General features: G+C 36.5%; 2 protein-coding genes across 3 annotated transcripts; one reads left to right on the forward strand and one right to left on the reverse strand.

The window, feature by feature from the left end:
- The first annotated feature begins 3,767 nt into the window (after positions 1-3,767).
- On the forward strand, positions 3,768-6,194 carry LOC109215332 (biogenesis of lysosome-related organelles complex 1 subunit 1). The gene is made up of 3 exons (XM_019379373.1): positions 3,768-3,934; positions 4,069-4,274; positions 5,916-6,194. The coding sequence occupies exons 1-3, from the start codon at positions 3,829-3,831 to the stop codon at positions 6,003-6,005; spliced, it is 402 nt and encodes a 133-aa protein (XP_019234918.1). The 5' UTR covers positions 3,768-3,828; the 3' UTR covers positions 6,006-6,194.
- A 166-nt stretch (positions 6,195-6,360) lies between these two features.
- On the reverse strand, positions 6,361-13,715 carry LOC109215330 (probable calcium-binding protein CML48). Of its 2 annotated transcripts, XR_002066337.1 has the most exons (6): positions 13,189-13,715; positions 12,215-12,261; positions 11,362-11,537; positions 11,255-11,273; positions 6,855-7,285; positions 6,547-6,632 (listed from the first exon to the last, which is right to left on the reverse strand). XR_002066337.1 is itself a non-coding variant. In XM_019379372.1 (5 exons), the coding sequence occupies exons 1-5, from the start codon at positions 13,616-13,618 to the stop codon at positions 6,525-6,527; spliced, it is 780 nt and encodes a 259-aa protein (XP_019234917.1). In that variant the 5' UTR covers positions 13,619-13,715; the 3' UTR covers positions 6,361-6,524. The 2 variants fall into 2 exon arrangements, 1 of the variants encoding a protein (XP_019234917.1); XM_019379372.1 differs by lacking the exon at positions 6,855-7,285 and having other exon boundaries at positions 6,361-6,632.
- Positions 13,716-21,059: the final 7,344 nt, after the last annotated feature.

Below are 21,059 nucleotides of genomic sequence, written 5' to 3' on the forward strand. Positions count from 1 at the left end.
GGGAACAACGATAATAACAAGGGGAAACCATCCCGATACAGCCTAAACCGGGGTGTCACAAGTCATGAGCTACTACAGAGTTTTCTACCAGTCTACAAAGTGTAATATCCGATACAATAGTCTGAAGAGAACATAAATGATAGAGGATAGGGGAAACAAGGGGCTGCGGACGTCAACAGCTACCTCGTAACTCCAAATCGCTGCCTGGTCTGGAAGGAATCAGCGCTCAGGTGCGGACTCTGCTATGCCTGAATCTGCACACATGGTGTAGGGAGTAATGTGAGTACTCCGACCCAGTGAGTAATAATAATAAATAATAACCGAAGGCATGAAAACACATAAGTGCACAAGGAAATTCTATATCAGGCAGTAAATCACATAACGCAGTAAAACAGTAAAGAGTCAAATGAAATCTCCTTTAAAAAACAGGTAAATCAGGTAAAACAACAATAAATAGTGAGTAGAAATCTGCCCCTCGGGCCCAGTATCAATCGCTCAGAACAGTATCAGCCCCTCGGGCTCAGCATCAGTCACTCAGCAAAATATCAGCCCCTCGGGCTCACTCTCAGATCATATGGGTACCCGCGCTCACTGTGGGTGTGCAGACTCCAGAGGGGCCCCTTACGGCCCAAGCGCTATATCAACATAAGGCCTGAAAGCCTTCTCACATTGCTCATAAGGCCTGAAAGCCTTCTCACACCACTTATAAGGCCTGAAAGCCTTATCACATCACTCATAAGGCTTGAAAGCCTTCTCACATCACTCATAAGGCCTGAAAGCCTCCTCACATCACTCAACATATCCTCACATATGGCCATCGGCCTCACTCAGTCCAGAAAAAGCATCATAAGCCCCTCGGGCATCAATAAAATAGTAGTGCTCAGCCCAAACAACAGTGGAATTATCATTTAAGTCTCAGAGTTCAATTAAAGCGGCTGAGTTTGTAAAACAGTATATTCAACAAGACTGAGTTCAAGTAGTATATCAAAATAGTGAGGAAACAGTGATAAAAGTCCACGAAGGATTCAAGTAGTCGGCATGAAGCCCAAATTATGGCAATAGGCCCAAGTCATGTTAATAATAAACACATCTCAATCAAATACGCGGTAAAAACATAAGTCGGGACGGACCAAGTTAGAATCCCCAATAGTAAACAACCTCGCGCTCGTCATTAAGCGCGTGTTTCACCTCAATATAGCACTACGTTGTGCAAATCCGGGGTTTCAAACCCTCAGGATATCATTTACTATCATTACTCACCTCAAGCCGGCCAAAATCCTAGCTCGCTATGCCCTTGCCTCGCAAATCGGCCTCCTCGCGCGTCGAATTTGACCAAAACCACAACGAATACGTCACAATAGGCTAAGGGAACATAACCCAATCGAAAAACATCGAAAATCATGAAATTTGCAAAACCCGAGCCCCGGGCCCACTTCTCGAATTTCAGAAAATTTTACACACACATCCCAAATCACCTAACGAAGCTACAACAACTCTCGGAATTCCATTCCGACCTTCGTCAAAATCTCACCTATCAACCGAAATTCGCCAAAATACTAACTTCGCCAATTCAAGCCTAATTCTACACCGGACCTCCAAAATCACTTCCGATCACGCTCCTAGGTCACAAATCATCCCCCGAAGCTAACCGAATCACCGAAAATCACGTACGAGCCCTCTAACTCATAAGTCAACATCCGGTTGACTTTTCCAAACCAAACCTTCCTTAAAGAGACTAAGTGTCTCATTTCCTTCTAAAACCAATCCAAATCAACTCGTTCACACAAGACTCTTATAATGAAGCATAAAGAAGTAGAAAATGGGGAAAACGGGGCGGTAACTCACGTGAGGACGGGTCGGGTCGTCACAACACAATTCAACCCAAAAATTAGGACCCCAAATGATTTAATCCCAAAAAGAAATAAAAGCATCAAAAGCCAATTAGCCATGGCCACACCACCGTATCACCACCTCAACAAGGCCATTGCTAAAAGAAAACGCAACAATGGCAAAGGTAATCGAAAATAGAAAAAAAAACAGCCTTCTCTCTACAACTCCTCGGGTACCATATTTACTGAAGCTTATCTACATCAACAAAGATATAACTGGCTATTTTTATTTATAGCTCTCTCCCAAAAATTTTGTTTGTCATCCCCATAGTTGGCGCCGCCACCACCAACTTTTAGAATAAAAAATTCAACTTCCTCTTCAACGTCAGAAGCTAAGAATCCTAAATCTGAGATAGATAACCACAAAATCAAAGGAAAAAGCAGATGCACACAATAGATGTAGCAGAAATTATTCACAAGAAAAAAAAGTTATATTAATAGAAAAAATTGCGTTGAAGACAAAATTTTATTGAAGGTGACTGAAATCAAACATATCAAAAATAAGGCTAAAGAAGGAAAGAGATTGGAAGCCTGAGACTTATGCAAAATATTTATTTAAGAGGAAATCAGAGGTAATGATTTTGAGAAAGAAAATGAAGAGAAAGGGGAGAAAGAAAAATAAGAGAAGGGGGGGAGGGGGGGTGGCGGCGGAAGAGACATGGGAAGGGCGGGGAAGATGAGGGATTTGTTGACATGTGGCATTAAATATTTAATTAGACAGTATTTATATTGATAGACGCGCTTCTATCATGGTGTATACACATGTTGAGTCCTGGTCAAAGGAGGTGTGTATTAGATACACTTTTAAAAGGTCTGTAATATTATTTTCGCCCAAAAAAAGTGTGTAATAGGTAATTAGTCCGTAGTTCAGGTGCTAACTTATGTATTTTGCCTGTATTTTTCAAGACAAATAACACAACAATATGAGATGAGTCATAGCATTGTACTAAAATATTCAATAACAAAGATAATAACATCCATAAAGAAAATATTACTAACTAAAAGGCCATCATAAAAATTAACATAATCTAAAACTAGTATATAGGTCATGCTAAATAAGTACATTTAATTATACAACTAAGCACTAAAGAAAAAGATAAACTAAGTTATGCATTTTCATTATAAATCAATGCAAAACTAAAAAAATAGATATCCAACAGTATTGCCATTTCTAGTGTTGAATTGAATTTCCTTTGTTAGCATTAGTATTGATTTGAAGTTTATTTGAATTACTATCTTTATGGACTATAAAATTTATTGGACCATTCAAAACTTTAAGAAATATTACAATAAATATCTATATGTATAAAATATGATTAAAAATTGTATAAATGTAAGTCAGGTTGGGTTTGGTTTCGGTATGACTTTTTTTAGTTAAAACCAAGCCAATTATAGTCGATTTTTTTCCAACACCAAACCAACCATGATCGAAATTTTTTTTTTGGTTTGATTCGGATTATCGGTTTGGTGCAATTTATCAGTTTTCTTTGTACACCCCTAGTAGCGGTAATGATGGTAGTAGTGGTGAAGGGGAAGAAAATTTTAGTGGTGGAAAAAAATAGAAGGGAGGGGTATAATGGGTTAGGGGAGCTGAGGTGGCAAGCCATATGGCATCCACCTTATCAAATGTCAGTGTCATGTAAGGTTGGATGTCCACTTTGGACAAACTTAACGAAAAGGGGATAAACTTGAACAAATAGTATAATATATTTAAACCTTTTCTGACAGTGCAGGAGTATATTTGACCTTTTTCCGTATATATAACAAGTTTAGCATTGGATAAATACTTTGGTTTTCCACCCGTACAAATTGCTCCTTAATTAACTTTGGACCACATGTTCACATTCTGAAAACTATAAGACTCAATTCGGAGTTTAGCAAACTTCTGAGAATTTAAAGCATATACAATCTAGAGCTGCAATTGCAGTGTGCTTAGGAGATGGATCGGTCAAAACAAGGAGATTCTGCTCATGGCTTAGAAGCTTCACTCATTCAATTCATCAACCTTCACCATTTTTCCTCTCTCAAGCTCCGTGATTCCACCGGTCAGTCACACAATTCGGTTCCATTTTTTTTAAAATATTTTTTGGGGCATTTTTGGATTTTTTTTTCTCAATTGGGTAATTGAAAGTTCGGATTTTATAAATTGGGTTATGGTTTTCTTGAAATTTTGGTACAGAGAAGGCGAAGAAGGATGCAATTCGAAGTGCGAGACGGGTTTCAGAGCTGTTGGTGGACTCAGTTAATAGAGAAGTGCAAGAATCTTTTGTAATGCAAAAGAGAATTGAAATAGAAATTCGAGCTTTGGCTGCAAATATTTTGCAATTTGGGAAGCTAACTGATCAGTGGCTTGCTGCTTCTCACTCCATTAATACTGCAATTAAGGTCAGTCCATATTGCTATGTGTGTTGTCTTAGTTTCCAATTGCATTTTTGTTTCAATTTTATTTGTGTTTATAGTTTTCAAGATTGAATTCTTCTGATGAATATGTAGCTTCTAGTGGAGGGCAACAAGTACTCAGTATTGAAAAAAGAAAAAGAAAAAAATGTAGCTTCTAACCTAAAACAGCCAGCCAAAATAAATGGCACCTTGTTTTGGTAGAACTAGTATGTTCACTTATTTTTCTGAGCCGAGGTCGTCTCTCTACTTTCTCAAGTTAGGGGTATCGACTGCGTACACACTAGCCTCCCCGGACCTCACATGTGGGATTTCACTGGGTTTGTTGTTGTTGTAGTAGTATGTTCACTTATTATTATAGAACTGTTTGTGGCTTGAGCATAGTAGTTCTTTTGGACTATTATTTGAGGAAAGTAACATAACCAAAAAAAAGGAAGGGCGGGCAACCCTAAGAGATGTCTAATTTTGTGGTCATACATGCTGATCTTTGGGGGATGGAATTCGAATTTTTTGTTACATTTACTTTGCTAAAATTCCATCCCACTGGTATAACTTCACGAAGGAAATTAAAATCAAATAACACCTCAATGAGTGATTTGCTTTTTGAAGTCTTAATTTCCAATTGCAGTTTTCTTTCACTTTACTTGCCTTTATGTTTTCAAGATTGAATATTGTACGCGCTAACAGAGACAACAAAGTGCTAGGTGATTGCTTTGCATGTGTCTTAGGCCTTGGTGGGTAGAGTTACCGTTACTTGCTGGTGGGAGTTAGCAAGTACCTGGTGCTGGTGAGCAAGACACCACCCATTATCAAAAAAGAAAAGATTGAATATTCTGATGAAGTCCCAGCCAAAGTAAATTCGCCTTATATTAGTAGAACTAGTTTGTTCACTTGTAATTATAGAACTGTTCGAGGCTTGAGCATAGTAGTTCTTTTGGACTACTTTTTAGGAAGAGTAAAGTAACCAAAATAGAAAAAGGAAAAATGGGAAATCTGAATAGAAGCCTATAATTTTGTGGCCATACATGCTGGTCTTTTGTGGATAGAATTTGAATTTGTAATCACATTTACTTTGCTAAAGTTCCATTCCACTGGTATACTTCAAGATGGAAATTAGAATTAAATGAAACCTCAGTGATTCATTCATGATCTTCTATTTAGTTGACTTGGCATAGTTTATCAATCTTAGTCTTCACTTATTGAGAAGTTCACAATCCTTGCATATGTTCATATATTACAGAAGTTTAATTATGTAATAGTAGAAGCATATTTGTTAGTTGCTCTTCGCTCAGATAAAATGTCATAGCCATGGTTGTTAGAAACCCAATTTAACTCCGACAATTTCCTATTTTTCATGATCCACTGCCCTAGGTAAGCCAGATCCTGTGAAAATACTTTAGTTTTGCTTTTTGGTCCAAGCATTGTGAACCTTTTGTTATGTGAAAGACCTGGCTATTAGATTCTCCTTTTGACCGAATGTTGGTGAGGTGTAGCAAAATGAGATGCTTCTATACAGTGGAAAGTGTGAATTTTTGTATTGATATGCTGTCTGTTGGTATTATCCAATTCCGCAGATACATAGTTGAGATATATATATATCAGTAGCTTCAATGCACTATTTTGGCGCAGGAAATTGGAGATTTTGAGAATTGGATGAAGACAATGGAGTTTGATTGTAAAAGTATTAATGCTGCTATCTGCAATATTCACCAAGAATGACATATGGACCTGAGTTATTTAACTCTTTGGCACTCTCTACAGAATATTCTTTTTGGATCAATGATATCAGATTGTGTTGATATCCGGACAATGACTTGCATTTGGCAACATGATTATAATCCTTTTGGCCAATATCACTATATTACAAGTCTTGCAGTAATACATACAAAATTTCGTTATTCTGTTCAATTCCTCTCGAGGCAGCTGCAGCCAGCACTTGAATACCAACTGAACCACATTTTTGCAAACGAGGAGATTAACTTCTTTTGATTCCCCAAATCCCAAATATTTATCGCGCTACTTATATACACAACCATACTTGAACAACACACCTTCTAATATACCAGTCGAAGAATAAAGAGATGATCAAAATACAATTGAAGAAGAATAGATATGAAAAAACTTGTACAGACGAGATTGTACATATACAATGCCAACTTTCGACATCCCCTCCAAAACCGGAAAACGTGTCAAATAATAAATAAAATAAAATAAAATAAAAACTGAATCTCTAACATCCTAGTATGACACAATAAAAGGTAGGATCATGGACATGAACTCATCATAGGTCAGTTTTGCCGAGCCGGTATAACGTGTGTCTTTCTCCTTGAACTTTTCAGTCAAGCCCTGAAAATGCAAAAACAGAAGGATTCAGAGACAGTAACATGAAGGCAAAATACTTACTGTTGACAAATTTAAAAAGAATTCCATGTGATGTGTGCAAATATTATAGGGAAAAGGGTCAAAATTGTCCCTCTACTATTATTTATTGGTTACTTGTGCCACCCGTTACACTTTTCGTCCATTCTTGTCCCTACCGTTAATGAAGTTTTAAAAATTACCCCTTACCCTAACGTTTTGACACTGTGGCAGCTGACCCCCTCAATTTTTTCTATGTCAGCTGTCAAGTCATTAATTAACCCCACCAAGTTAAAACGACCCCATTTCAGTTGAGCTCAACGAATAACAAGAGCCTTCACCACCGATATCATTGTCGTCATCACCGCCACTAACCGAGCAGCCATCACCTCCGGTGGAAAAGCCTCAAAAAGCTTCAGCGGAGAAAGAGTGGTACCAGACCATTCCACCAAATTTCAGGCCATTCTACCGTGCCAATCGTCATCCCCAAACCTCTGCAACTCTCCGATGAGCACCATGTGGCCGGAAATGGAGTTCCGGCCGTCCAAATCGACCAAAACCAACGCGAAATGATTTCTGCTGATGAGGACATTGCTCCCAACACCTCAAACGACAACAACAACGGGCCAATCTTCTCGAATCTGAAAAAACAAATTCTGCAGAGTTGACCATGCCAGGTGCTCGACAAAATGCCAAAGTCAGGGGAAAACACGCACACATACATAGATCTGTACAAACATAAGAAAAAGGGGTAGAAGCAGCTCCACCACCAGTATATTGCCGGTGATCGAGTAACAACCACAAAAATTATCGTCTATGATTTTAATGTACAGATATGTACGAATTGTGGTGGCCAATTCTCGTTGTGTTGTCTTTCTACTAAAGCTATGAACAATTTTTGTGGGTTTTACTTGCAAATAATTAAAGATTATTCAGTCGGCAATTCTCCGGCGTTAAATTTTTGTACTATGTAATGTATCAAGTTTCAATTTGTTTAAAGTGAGTTTTATCCTATTGATCGAGTCAGCTGCAAATAACTATTTATTGTTCGAAAAGATATATGACGGTGCAAGCTATTATTGTTTTCTATTAATTTCTGTTTCTTTAGTTAAGCACTTGCGGCCTTAAGAGTAAATTGGTTCTTTGTTTGGTGTTTTTAAATGATCATAGAGTGTGAGGAGCAGTGGATTTTGGATGGGGATAATGGCTATTGGTAAAGTTGGAAGGCGAGGGAGTTTGAGGGAGAAGAAGATGATAATATTTTAATAAGAAAAGGGGTAGGTTAATTAATGACTTGGCAGCTGACATGGAAAAAATTGAGGGGTCAGCTGCCACAGTGTCAAAACGTTAGGGTTAGGGGTATTTTTTCAAACTTTATTAACGTAGGGACAAGAATGGACGAAAACTGTAACGGGTGGCACAAGTAACCAATAAACAATAGTAGAGGGGTAATTTTGACCCTTTGCCCAATATTATATTGAAGTTGAATTCCACCTCAATTCATTTCTTTTTTTTAAGGCAATATATCAGAAAAGGCACACTATATCTATTACCATCTGGATGATTTCTATGTTTCTGATATGTAACCATTTTAAAATATATTCTGAAACTCAGAGAAGTTCTCAATGCACAACCTATTCCCAAGATCCCTATGATCAACAGGTAGACATACTCTGACCGACTTGAGAAATGTGCATTTTACCTTCATAAACCTGTCAAATGTCTATGATCTGAGGAAGTACATAATTCACATCAATGTTTTTAAGGGCAAAAGGAGAAAGGGAGGAGCTTCACTCTTCTTGGGCAAGGAATTAGCCTTTCGAGATCGATTTATTTTAATTTTTGAAACAAAAAAGAATCTACACAAAATAAAGGATAAAAATCAATAATATAACATAAAATTCAAAAGAAAATCTGGAAGATTAATAAAGATTATTACATATTTGCTCAAATAATGCACAATACGCTGTTCCTACTGTATCCGAATAATGCACAATACAATGTTCCTATTGTTCTGATAAGACAATTAATTTACTTCTTATACACAGTTCCATGCTACATCCTATTGTTCCTACTCCATTGCACCTTCTACCATTATTTTTATTCTCAGACAAATAACAAAGAATCCCGACCACAGAAAGCTAATGTTTTGTAATGGCAATGCATTTCCTCCAATGGTACAATTACCTTAGGATACTTATTCAAACATCACCTTCTTTGGCCTATTAACCACCAAACTATTTCTTTGGATACTTGTTCAAACATCACCTTCTTTGGCCTATTAACCACCAAACTATTTCTTTGCATAGCCTATATTAACCAACTCCTTCCTCTCAGCAATCATCTGCTCATTACTCACTGTTCAGCAAACTATAGTGCTAGTTTCTTGATAACCCAACATCTCAATCGTCATCACCTACAAGACCACCACTACTAGCCCAATAGCCATTAATTTACTTCTAATAAACCATGACATGCTACACCTTTTTATTCCTACTCTATAGCACTTTCTACCATTACCATTCACTTATGCTGGCCTGCATCGAGGATCAAGCTTCACATCTGATAACTAAGGCCTGGTAAAAGCCTATAATTGACTACCGTAACAAGCAATCCTGAACTTACTGTCTTCAGAAAATGCAAGGTAATCTAACTTGTCCACAGATTTGTTGTGAAATTTGGTTTGTGAGGTAGCTGAAATAAAAGGAGAACCATTTCTTGAATGTCCTCATAGATTCCTCTTTTTTCTCTTTTGTTTTGTTCTGCTTTTTCTTCTTTCTTTTTTTTCCTTTTTCTCCTTTCCCAAAACACGAATTCACCATGATTCAGTTTTCCAAAAGTCGATTTGAGAAGTTTCGGTACTAAGAAGACTAATGATTGCAAAATGGAGAAGCTAAGGTGACGGTGTGTGGACAAAGGAACAAGGTGAAAATCTTGAGAAGCATTTAAATTGATAAACTGAATTTTCGACTTCATAGCGGATCCTAAACAGTAACAGTATCATGTTAGTTGTTAAGGATTGGTAGCCATGGCAGAAGATAAGGTTATACTAGAGAATTCTCATTCATAGGTTCCTTCTAGGTGGAAAGGTCTGAAAGCATATTGAGAAGCTTTCCATAACTGAAGAGGGTTACTTAACAGAAGAGCAGATCTAGGGGTGGACTAAGCATGATAGGACAAAATTCAATACCAGAGCTTCATCAACTTGCCTCTTAGATGGACAACATACAACTCCAAACTATTTTTAGAAGTTCCATTAACCACCCTCCTAGTGAAATACCATAGTGCAGAATCCTCTTTTATGCTAGTTGATATACACGTTCTTATTTACATTTACATATTATATAGACGTTACACGCTTTTTCATTCAGTGATCACCCTCCTAGAATTTATTTTCCACCTTTCTCTACTTGAAATGAAAAGAGTTCTAGGTAACTAATGCTTTTAGAAAAGGCTAGCAAACACAAGACAGTTACAAAGATTTATCTGAGAGGCAGATAAGGGCTTACTTCTTCGTGGACAAGGAGTAACTTGACATGCAAAAGAGGCAGAATCCAATCCTCAAGGTTCTTCTGAGAAGCTGAAGATGGATGTAGCCCAGGATATACAGCTTTCTCATATTTTAACCGTACACATTATACCCCTTTCAAATGTAAGCAGCCAAGGGAATATTGGAGAGTAGAATTTGAGTTGACCCAATGTTGATCAAGGATTTTCAAGTCAGAGGTAAGGATTGAACTCCTAAAATTTGATTTCTTTTATTAGGAAATTAAGCGACGGGGATTCTTCAATTCAGTAAATTAGGGTTAAAATTATAAGCAAGGGTTAAACATGATTATCAACCCCAATGATGGGAACATGTTAATTCCTCATGCTTTTCACTCAATAACGCAAGGAAGTGATTGGATTGACTAGTTGTAGTAAATACCAGCAACTATTCGAGCTTAGAGATGAGTAGAAACCTATCTTTAATTGATTTCTCATTACTAGCATGATTTCTCAGAAGTATGTATGTTTTTGGACAGAATGATAAGATCTCAGATTTTAAGTACGCTTTATTTATATGCTTTCCAACCTGCACATGCAAGGACAACCTGATGCTTGTATTGGCGTATTTTAAGTTTCGGCTAACAAATTGAGTAGCTTGATTGATACTATATTTGATGATTCCATCATGTGTTTATTGCGGTTCTTAACAAAGTATAGTTCAAGTTACATGTGTCTACTTATAACTATGTTCTAGACGTTTTGGGATACATTATACTTCCTTGTATGTTGTTTACATGCCTAAAGTAGATTTGTGTTTCTCGAGGAAACTCTAATAGGGGGAAGTTGGTATCACTTTCTGCAAAGGGGCAATTTCAAAGAACAGTACACATAGGGGTGCAGCAATTTTAGTGTATGCAACTCATATAGTAGCTTAAGATTCATCTTTATAAAAAAAAAAAGTAGCTTAAGATTCTGATGTTCTAGCACCCCCTAGCTAATGAGGGTAATGTCAGACCAATGACTAAAATGAGGAAAGAAATATATAAAAGCCAGGCAGATGTATTACAGAAATTGAGATATCAAGTAGCAAAGTATTTATAGAAAGAGATCAGTTATTTTACCTTCACAATCATCCCACATCTGCATCATTAAAACATAATGTTCAGAACATAGCCAACTTGAGAACCTATCTATTCGATGAAAAGGTTTATTGCATTATGAGGCTTACTCGACAAAGCTATCAAAACATAGTTCAGGCCTCCGACTGCTTCCATCAGTATATCTGGAGATCAAAACTTCAAGAACAGAAGGTGGCACCATGTATCCAAGACTGTAGAGAGCATCCCTTAGTTCTGTTGCATCAATCTTCCCACTTCGATCTCTATCAAATCTCTCAAATATTGCCTACAAACAAGAGGATCAATGTCAGAGGCAGTAATTATAATTTGCAAAGCGGTAAAAATGATTTTGGAAACAAAAACGGAAGACAGTGGTAAGGTGAGAGGGAGGCACAATGGTATATCAGCCACTATGTTATCCTCAATACTGCGCTCCATAATTATTTAATTGTTAATATTCTCCTCCATAATTCTTTTGGAGGCAAAAAAGAATTCCTAAACTCATCCATAGTAAGTCCACAAAAACATCCACACTATGAGCATCTTTCAAGTTACACTATGAGAACGAGAACTGTAAAGCTTTAATTTTTACGCATGATAAAGATGAATGTCTGTTCTCAGAATATCTATAATTTCTTTCTCTCCAAATTGTCCAAAATGTTTACCAACCACTTTCTATACTGCAGTAGCTTCTCTCCCTAATGTTCCATAGGCGTCGAAAACCTAGAAAATTACCCCAGGACAAGGACTTATTGGGCTGCATATAATTTATTTAGTGTCATTCCCCCCCCCCCCCCTCCTCAATCCCCTCCCACCCCTCCATCCTCTACAGCCTGCTACTACTCATGTCAACCTCCATTTCTGATATCTTTTTTTTTTCCTGATAAAGGTTTTGATACTCTAATTTCTTGACTGTTAATACTTAAATAAAAACCTAAAGTAGAAAGCAATTGAACTGTGTACCCTCCATTGACCAAGACAACTCCATAGTGCAGCAAATTCCTTTGGTCCTGTTCAGCAATACATGGCAAAGCTCAATTAAATAAGATATAGCAAAAACAATATTTGGAGCAACAAAAGTAGACAGCAATGTCATATAGCTAACACCCACAATTTTTTTTAGAAGCAAAGCAAAATACAAGCCATATATTCTACTCATTAGTTCTTATCAGAACAACAAAATCACCATTGTGAATTTGAACTACATTGATAGAAAGGAAAAGTTATATACGAACTACGAAGTGATTAGACTAATAGCAAAAAGCGAAGACCTAAATTCAAAAAAAAAAAAAGAGTAAAAATTGAACTAACTCTTGCCAAGCCGTTTGGACAACTTTTTGAGAAACTTTTTGCATATTTTCAAAAAAGATATATGTTTGCGCAGCTGTATTTTTTTTAAAGATATCGGACTGCTTAGTGGGTAGAAAAAGAGCTTTTCTCAGAAAGAAAATCCTCCAACCACCCCTTCAGCTAACTGATTGTTTTTTGGGAAAATTAATGTGCCAAACGTTCTTTAAAAGAAAAACATCTCCCTCTGCTCCAATTTGTTGGCACTATTTCCCTATGCATACGTTCCAAAAGATTGATACAATTTCTATATCCGGAAACATCTAACTTTAAAATTCCCATTTTAAAGTCAATGAGACACTAATGTTATGGCATTTAAGACCACACATTCCAAAAGTTATGACATGTTTAAAACCACAAGTTTTAAAAATCCTCATTTTGTTCTTAAACTTAGTGTTGAATCAAACTATAGGGAACAAATTGGAAAGGAGGGGTAATCCAAAAGCATACTTGGAGAAATTGTGCAAAAAACATAGCTAAATATATCTGGATAAAGAACCCCACAACTAAAAGCATGGCAAAAAGGCAAACTTATTTTTAAAAAAATGACCAAATAAGAAACCCAAGAAGGGGAAAAAAAAGAAGCTTACCAATGCGTGGGAACTGGTCAGAGGGATTTTTGAAGAGAAAGATGAGCAAACGAATAGTCCTAAGACTAAACCTTTGGTAACCCGAAGAAAGAGCCTGTTGTAACTCCTTCTCTTCAACAAATCCACTTTGGTCCCTGTCCACCATCTGGAAGCTCTGAATAATTTGTGGGTCAGTGCCAGGAGGAAAAGTTGCATAATTTGGAGTAGGCTGCTGGTAATTATAACCATAAGAAGAAGAAGAAGAAGAAGTAGGCCCATATTCATAACCACTACTCTGTGGCTGGGGCTGCTGAGACTGAGGGTAATTTGGGTAATTTCCCGAAGAAGGAGAAGGAGGAGGATGATAGGGATGGGCTACTGGGGGCTCGTTTGGGCCGGAGAGAGGTGGTGCTGAAGGAGAATAAGTTGCTCTGTTGCCGTAGGATGACATTGTTGTGTTGATTGAGAAATGGATTTTGACTGGTAACGTCAGAATAATGGTGGTTTAAATTGAAAACGAAGGGTTTTTATTGTTGTAGTTGTGGATTTGAAGACCGGATGAGTATAAGAGTGTGTTTGGATTGCCTTATATAAAGAAAAGGTCAAATTTGTATCTCTACTATTGAAAATTATTCACCTTAATACCCCGTTCTACTTTTCGGCTAAAATAATACATGCCGTTACTAAAGTAGGAGAATTTGTACCTAAATCTAACGGATCTCCTACGTGGCAACCGGGTCCCCCATAATAATGTGCCAACTAGACTTTTTTTACCCGCCCACCTTTTTATAACCCGTCCCACTTTATAATGACCCGCCCCGCCCCACTTTTAATTTGTTAATTAGCCTAGTAAAATATTCCCAACCCCGGTCAAAACCTTTCACCTTCATTTACAGAAAAATCTCTCACCTTCTCTCTTCACTGTAAAAATCGTCTTTATCGTCTTCATCGTGGATGCATACAAAGGTACCTATTTCCTTGTGAAAATTAGTAAATCGTCATTTCTTTGATTTGTTTTTGGTATGGACGGAAGCATATCGTTGCATTTAGTTTTGATTTTTTGTTTCTTTGACTAGGGTTTTGACTGATTCATGTAGATATATATTTTTTTAGTTAAGAGGTGTGTCTGATTTTTGTTGTTTTTGTTTGCATGTGGTCTGTTCATACTCGATTTAACCCTAAATTTATTTTTCTTGTTTTGGTCTTTATTACTGGTGGTTTAGGGTTTGTATTTTGTATTGGAATCATCTCTATCTAGTATTTTCTTTTTGTTTCAGTTTAGAGTTTCAATTTTTGTGGTCCTACATATATGGTATTTGACAGAAAAGGGGTCCCTTTGTGTTGGATCTGTTTCTTTGATGCTCTTATTTTGGGTGCTTGGTCCCCTATTTCTTATACACATGCGTTGAGTTAAGAGACAAGTGGGTCAGAATCTTTTTTTTTTTTTTTGTTTATATACTTCGTCCCCCATCATCTCTTTGTTTATTGTAGTTGTGTCTTCATGTGTGGCAACCCACTATTTTTTTTGTTTGTTTTTGTATCTTTGTCTTCACTTTATGTGGTTCTTATGTCTTTATTGTATGGTCCACTTTGTCAGCATATTATATAGGTTGTAATGTTACTTTTTTGTTAATTTTTTCCCTTTCTTATTCTGCAGCTTATATGCAATGGTCTTATTGGATCTGATCTTTCATTATGGTGGTGATTGGATATATAATCCACAAGTCTTATACTCAAAGAAGCTTGTGCACATTGTTAAAGGTTTTAACTCTGACCAATTGTCTTATAACTATTCAGTAAATGAATTTACTTCTTAGTTGGGGTTTATTGGAGTTCAACAAGTAATTGTAAATGGACCTAGTGGTAGATATTATGAAATAGAAAGTGATCAAGGTGTTAGGAGTCTACTGTCTTTGGTTAGTGATCAGTTTAATGTTATTGACTTCTTTGCTGTAGATGAGTGTGAGTTAAGTATTAATATTCATAATATAGTCCAGCACATTGAGTCAAACATAATAGAACTTGATGTTGCTACTGACTGTAGTTCAGATGACAGCGAAGAACATGGCTGTCACTCTTCTGATTCTTCAGATAATTCTGATAGTGAATCTGATTCATTAGAAAGACTGCATACACAAAAAGAGAGGAAGATATCTGATAAGTTGACTGATTTTAAGGAGTTACACAAGTCCATGACATTCAAAGACATTCCAGAAGCTAGAAAATTCATCAACATATATTCTCTTGCTAATGGTTATGGGTTAAAACAACTTAAGAGTTGCCCCCAAAAGCTTAGGTACAGATGTTTAGATGAAGACTGCCCATTTGTCTGTCATATTTCCAAAGACTTTAAAGGTCCCGACGTTAAATTCAAGACTTTAAAGGAAGAACATAAGTGTAATACTGCATATGATAACCATAAGGTAAATGCAAAAACCATAGCTGCTTACTTTAAGAGAGGGCTTCAAGATAATCCTAAGATATTAAGGAGATGATGGCAAGTGTAAAAGCCGCATTTAACATCAATGTTAGTCATTCAAAGTGTAAGAGAGCCAAGAGAATGATATTGGAGAAAATGGAGGGTAGTTTTGCAGATGAGTACAACAAACTTGAGGCTTATGCTAATGAATTAAGGCTAGTAATCCAGGAACAGATGTGGTGATTAATATTTCAGAGGATGCACTTAGTGAAGGTAAAAGAAGATTCCTAAGAATGTACATATGTTTTCATGCATTGAAAATGGGGTTTAAGAGTGGGTTGAGACCATTCATTGGCTTGATGGAACCTTTTTGAAAGGAAAATGCAAGGGTCAATTGTTAGTAGCTGTTGCTCAAGACTCCATGAGGCACTTTTATCCCTTAGCTTGGGCTGTTGTTGATAAAGAGACCAAAGTGACATGGAGTTTGATTGATTCAGTCCACTTGGTTCTTCCTGAAGCACACCATAGATATTGTGTAAGACACATAGAGGCAAATTGATGCAAAAGATGGGGACATGGGGAATATAAGAAGTAATTATGATGGGCTACATGGAGCACATATGAGGAAGATTTTAAAGATCAATTAAGGAATATGGCACAGGTGGATGAAGATGGTAAGGAGGCCGTTGAAGATTTGATGAAGTACCTACCTGAAAGTTGGAGTAGAGCATACTTTGACACTGTTTGCAAGAACTACTCAGTGGACAACAACCTAACTGAGTCCTTCAATTCATGGATCAAGGAAGCAAGATTAAAGCCAACTATCAAGATGCTTGAGGATATTAGAGTAAAGGTTATGAACATGCTAAGGGAACATGAATCTGATGTGATGTCATGGAGTAATGACTTCAGTCCCCAAACAATGCAACTGTATAGCCAATACTTGAAGATTGCAAACAAGTGTCATGTTCATTCCAATGGTCAAGAAGGGTATGAAGTAAGTGAAGATGGTGACAGACACACAGTGAATATGGTCAACAAGAGATGCACATGTAGGACATGGGACCTTAATGGAATCCCTTGTCCTCATGCAATCAAAGCAATGCAACACAGCAAAATGAATCCTTTGACTGAAATACACTGGTGGTACTCCAAAGAGGCCTATCTCCTAGCATATTCACATAAACTTCAACTAGTGAGAGGAGAAAAATTCTGGAAGGTTGAAGCATCTCATGCAATGGAACCACCAGAATTTCTTAAGATGGTTGGCATGCCTAAAGTCAAAAGAACAAGAGAAAAAAAATGAAACAGTCAACAGACAAGGTGAATGGATGCAGTCCAGGAAGGGGAGGATAATGAAGTGTTCCACATGTGGTCATCTTGGACACAATGCTAGGGGCTGAGCAAAGGTAATACTTTTTTTTCAATACTGTCTATTTTATTCACCTATTTACCTATTTTATTTACCTATTTACTCTTACCTATTTGTTAAATAGAATTCTAAGGGAAAGCAACCAATGGCAAGTAAGACAAAGGGCAAGCAAACAAAGAGGCAAAGATGTTTAACAACTCACGACAGTAATGATGAACAACTCATGTCACCACTTGCTGCAAATATACCAGCTGAGGAGGACATAGAACTTTCAGCACCACTGTTAAGTCAAGCAAGTCAGTCAAGTCATCCAATACAAGACTCAAACTTTCAGTTTATGCCAACTCCATCAGTGCAAAGGAAACCTCCCAACAACACTGTCCCACCAGATTTTGAGTTTTCTAATTTTGAATCAAATTCTGCCCCAGAAATTAGGTCAAGGAGTTTCTCTTAAGAAAGGATAAGACTGCTTATGAGACAGCAAGGAACCATACCGGTTATAACAAGGACCATCAATTTTGTTGGTGACTCATCTGGTGTGAGAAAGAAAGCTATAACAGGAAACCAGCTTGAGAAGATGGCCAAGTTGAAGACAAGAAAGAGTAATGGCAAGTCACAAAACTAATGTGACTTGAACTATAGGTGGACAACTTTTTTGTGTAGTGGAAGTTTTTGTGAATTTGAAGTTTAGAAGGCTTGTAATTACTGCTATGACAATACTATTGTTATCCTTTGCTGGTTGATGTAATTACTGCTATGACGGTATATTTTTTTGCTGGTTGCATCTCTTTTTTGATGGTTGATGTAATTAAAATAGTTTGTGTTATTAGTTTGTTGTCAATGTTAGTAACAGTTAGTGTTTAATGTTTGTTGGTGTTATGAATGTTATGACAGTTGGTGTGGTACATGTTAAAACAGTTGGTATCAATGTTAGTAACAGTTAGCTGTTAATTTGCTGTCAATGTTAGTAACAGTTGGTACATGTTAAATATTTGTGTTAAATGTTATTAACAACTTATGTTCCCTTTTCTGTACTGTCCTTTGCTGTCAATGTTAGTAACCTGCTGCTGTGTTAAATTTGTGTTAAATTTTAGTAACCTGCTGCTGTGTAAATGTTATTAACAATTTGTGTTAAATTTGAACACATATGGGTGCTATAACAGAATGTGATTAACACCTACTAACCTGCTGATTTAGTGTTACTAATTCGATTAACTATTACTAACCGTTATTAACCGTCATATTCATTTCACTATTTTGATATGTTCTCATTGAGGTTGTAAATTTGGTCAAAGACTTTGAGGTAATATGTTCCCACAGAAAACAGAAGCTAAAAGTGACTAGTTCAGTCCAAAAAACACAGAAAACAGAAGCTAAACAGAAGGTAAAATTCAGTCCAAAAAATAGTTACATGAAAATCTACTTAATTGACTACACAATGATAATTAACTAATTCCCTACCAAACTAAACAATACATGTCAATTAACTACGCAATGATAATTAACTAAACAAGGAAGAACCATAATGAAATCTACTTCATTATCCAGGCAGCAAAGAATCCAACAAACGTTGCCCAAGAACCAATTATCACCATCATTAGTTGTACAATTTTTTCTTCCAATTTTTTGACTTTAGCAGCTTCAGATTTGTTCATGGCTTCCATGTCAATTAATTTTTCTCTGAACTTGTCTCTTTCAATCGTAACGGCATTCAAAGACGACTTCAAGTCTCTTCTTTCAAGCTGGGAACCATCCGCGGATATTTCATCTTCCCATTCGAAATAACCAAATGAATTATTCTGCCAAAGAAACATTTAAAAGATTCAATTTTTTTTCAAATCAAAACAGCTAGAAAGATTATAAAGATTAGACAAATCCACATCGACACCTTACCTTAGGGCGTGCACATTTGTAAAATTTCCTACCGGGGTTAGAGGGAGTGGTTGATGTGAAATGGTTGGCAATAATACCACATCGACACCTTCTCTGAGAAGAAGTACTGCTCTGCGACATTGATGAAGATGAGAGAGGATAGAGTCGAGCAAAGGAGAAGAAAGAGAATTTGGGGAATTTGTGCCTAAACCCTATTTTTATTCGACTGAAATTGTTATGAGGGGGAGTTATTATATAGTGGGGCGGGGCGGGCTATTATAAAGTGGGGCGGGTAAAAAAAGCCTAGTTGGCACATTATTATGGGGGTCCCGGTTGCCACGTAGGAGGTCCGTTAGATTTAGGTACAAATTCTCCTACTTTAGTAACGACATGTATTATTTTAGCCGGAAAGTAGAACGGGATATTAACGTGGATATTTTTAATGGTAGAGGTACAATTTTGGCCTTTTTCCCTAAGCTAAAAGCCAAAAGCCATAAGTTGGCAATACCCAACTTTTGGCTTTTGACTTATTTTTGTACTTTTTAAGGCTATAAGTAAGTGCTTTTAAGCACTTTTTATCATTGTCAAACACCACACAAACTAAAAAAAGTGCTTAAAAGCCGATAAGCACTTAAAATAAGCCAATCCAAACACCCTCTAAGCGTGTGCCGTGTGCATATGTAGCGGTGTTGACAACAGGGGCGGCCATTCCGTAAAACAACTAAAGCAATGGCTTTAGGTCCAAATTTGTGGGGCTCTATTTTTTGTTACACCTAATAGACTATATATAAGTTTAAAAAAGAATTCTATAAAGTAAAAAAGTTTGATTTCTTTCTTTAACAAATATAGAGAATAAGGATTTGTAACTGCTATGATTTCTACCAAGCAAATTGCACTTGAAATGAATATCGAACCTGAATTTCGTAAGAAATGTGTGATATATAGGAAGTAACAATTTGATGCGAATATTGATAATGAAATCTCAAAATCTTTTGAAGAGTCCTTTAGAGTTGATTACTTTTATACATAATAGACAAGGCTAATTTTTTACTTCAAAATAGATTTGAACAATTCGAAGCATATGAAAATATTTTTGGTTTTCTATTTGGCAATAAAAACTAAGATCATTAGATGTTGGAAATTTGAAAAAATATTGCCTTAATCTTGAATATTCCTAAAAGCATAACAATTAATTCGATATTGATGATTTAGATTTATTTTTTGAATTCGAAGTATTAAGAAAAATAGTACAATTAGAAGATAACGGTTTAATTGATATACTTAATCAAATAAAAAGATTTAATTTTTTTTTTCCAAATGCCTAAATTGTTTATGGAATAATGTTCATAACTCATGTTACCGTTGTTTCATCAGAAAGAAGTTTTCAAAATTAAAATTGATAAGATCTTACCTAAGAACAACAATGTCACAAGAAAGGTTAAATGAATTACCTATATTGTCAATTGATAAATACTTATTAGAAGTTATTGATTATAAGAAAACTATTAATAACTTTGTATCTAAGAAAAGCTAAAAAAAGTAGACTTCAAATAAATTATAAAAAAAAAATTAAAAAGTTAAGGCCCCTCATAAAGTTTGGCTTTAGGCCACAAAATTCGTCGGGCCAGCCCTGGTTGACAACTTGACATGGTCAGTCAACGATTGGGTTTAATTAGGACACAAATTACATGCCTTAGCCAAGCCCACTTCCATTTCACTTTTGATTTCCAGCAATTTATATACCATACATCAACGACAACAACAACAATCCAGTATAATCTCACAAGTGGAGTCTGGGGAGGATAGGATGTATGCAACCTTACCCCTACCCTCGAAGGGCAGAGAGACTATTTCTGATAGACTATCGTCTAAAGAAGGTGAAAGAGACCCTGATAGCAAGTAATAGCAAGACAAATAATTAGAAAACTACATCGAAGATAGCAACGGAGAATACGAAAGAGGTACCGATAACAAGTAATAGCAAGACAATATATTTAGAAAACTAAATCCAAGGCAACAAACGAGAATATGAACGAAGTACTACTAGCAAAATACGGAATTACCGATGGCAAGTAATAACGGAACAAGACATGCGAATATAGCAAACTAAGGAAACAAAGGGTATCGTACGAGCACTAATACTATCGAACTAGAGAAGACAAAGGGAAACGCACGACTACTTACTAACCTTCTACCCTAATCTTCGACCTCCACACCCTTCTATCTAGG

The sequence above is a fragment of the Nicotiana attenuata genome, unplaced genomic scaffold, assembly GCF_001879085.1.
Source record: "Nicotiana attenuata strain UT unplaced genomic scaffold, NIATTr2, whole genome shotgun sequence".
In the NCBI taxonomy this organism is placed as follows: Eukaryota; Viridiplantae; Streptophyta; class Magnoliopsida; order Solanales; family Solanaceae; genus Nicotiana; species Nicotiana attenuata.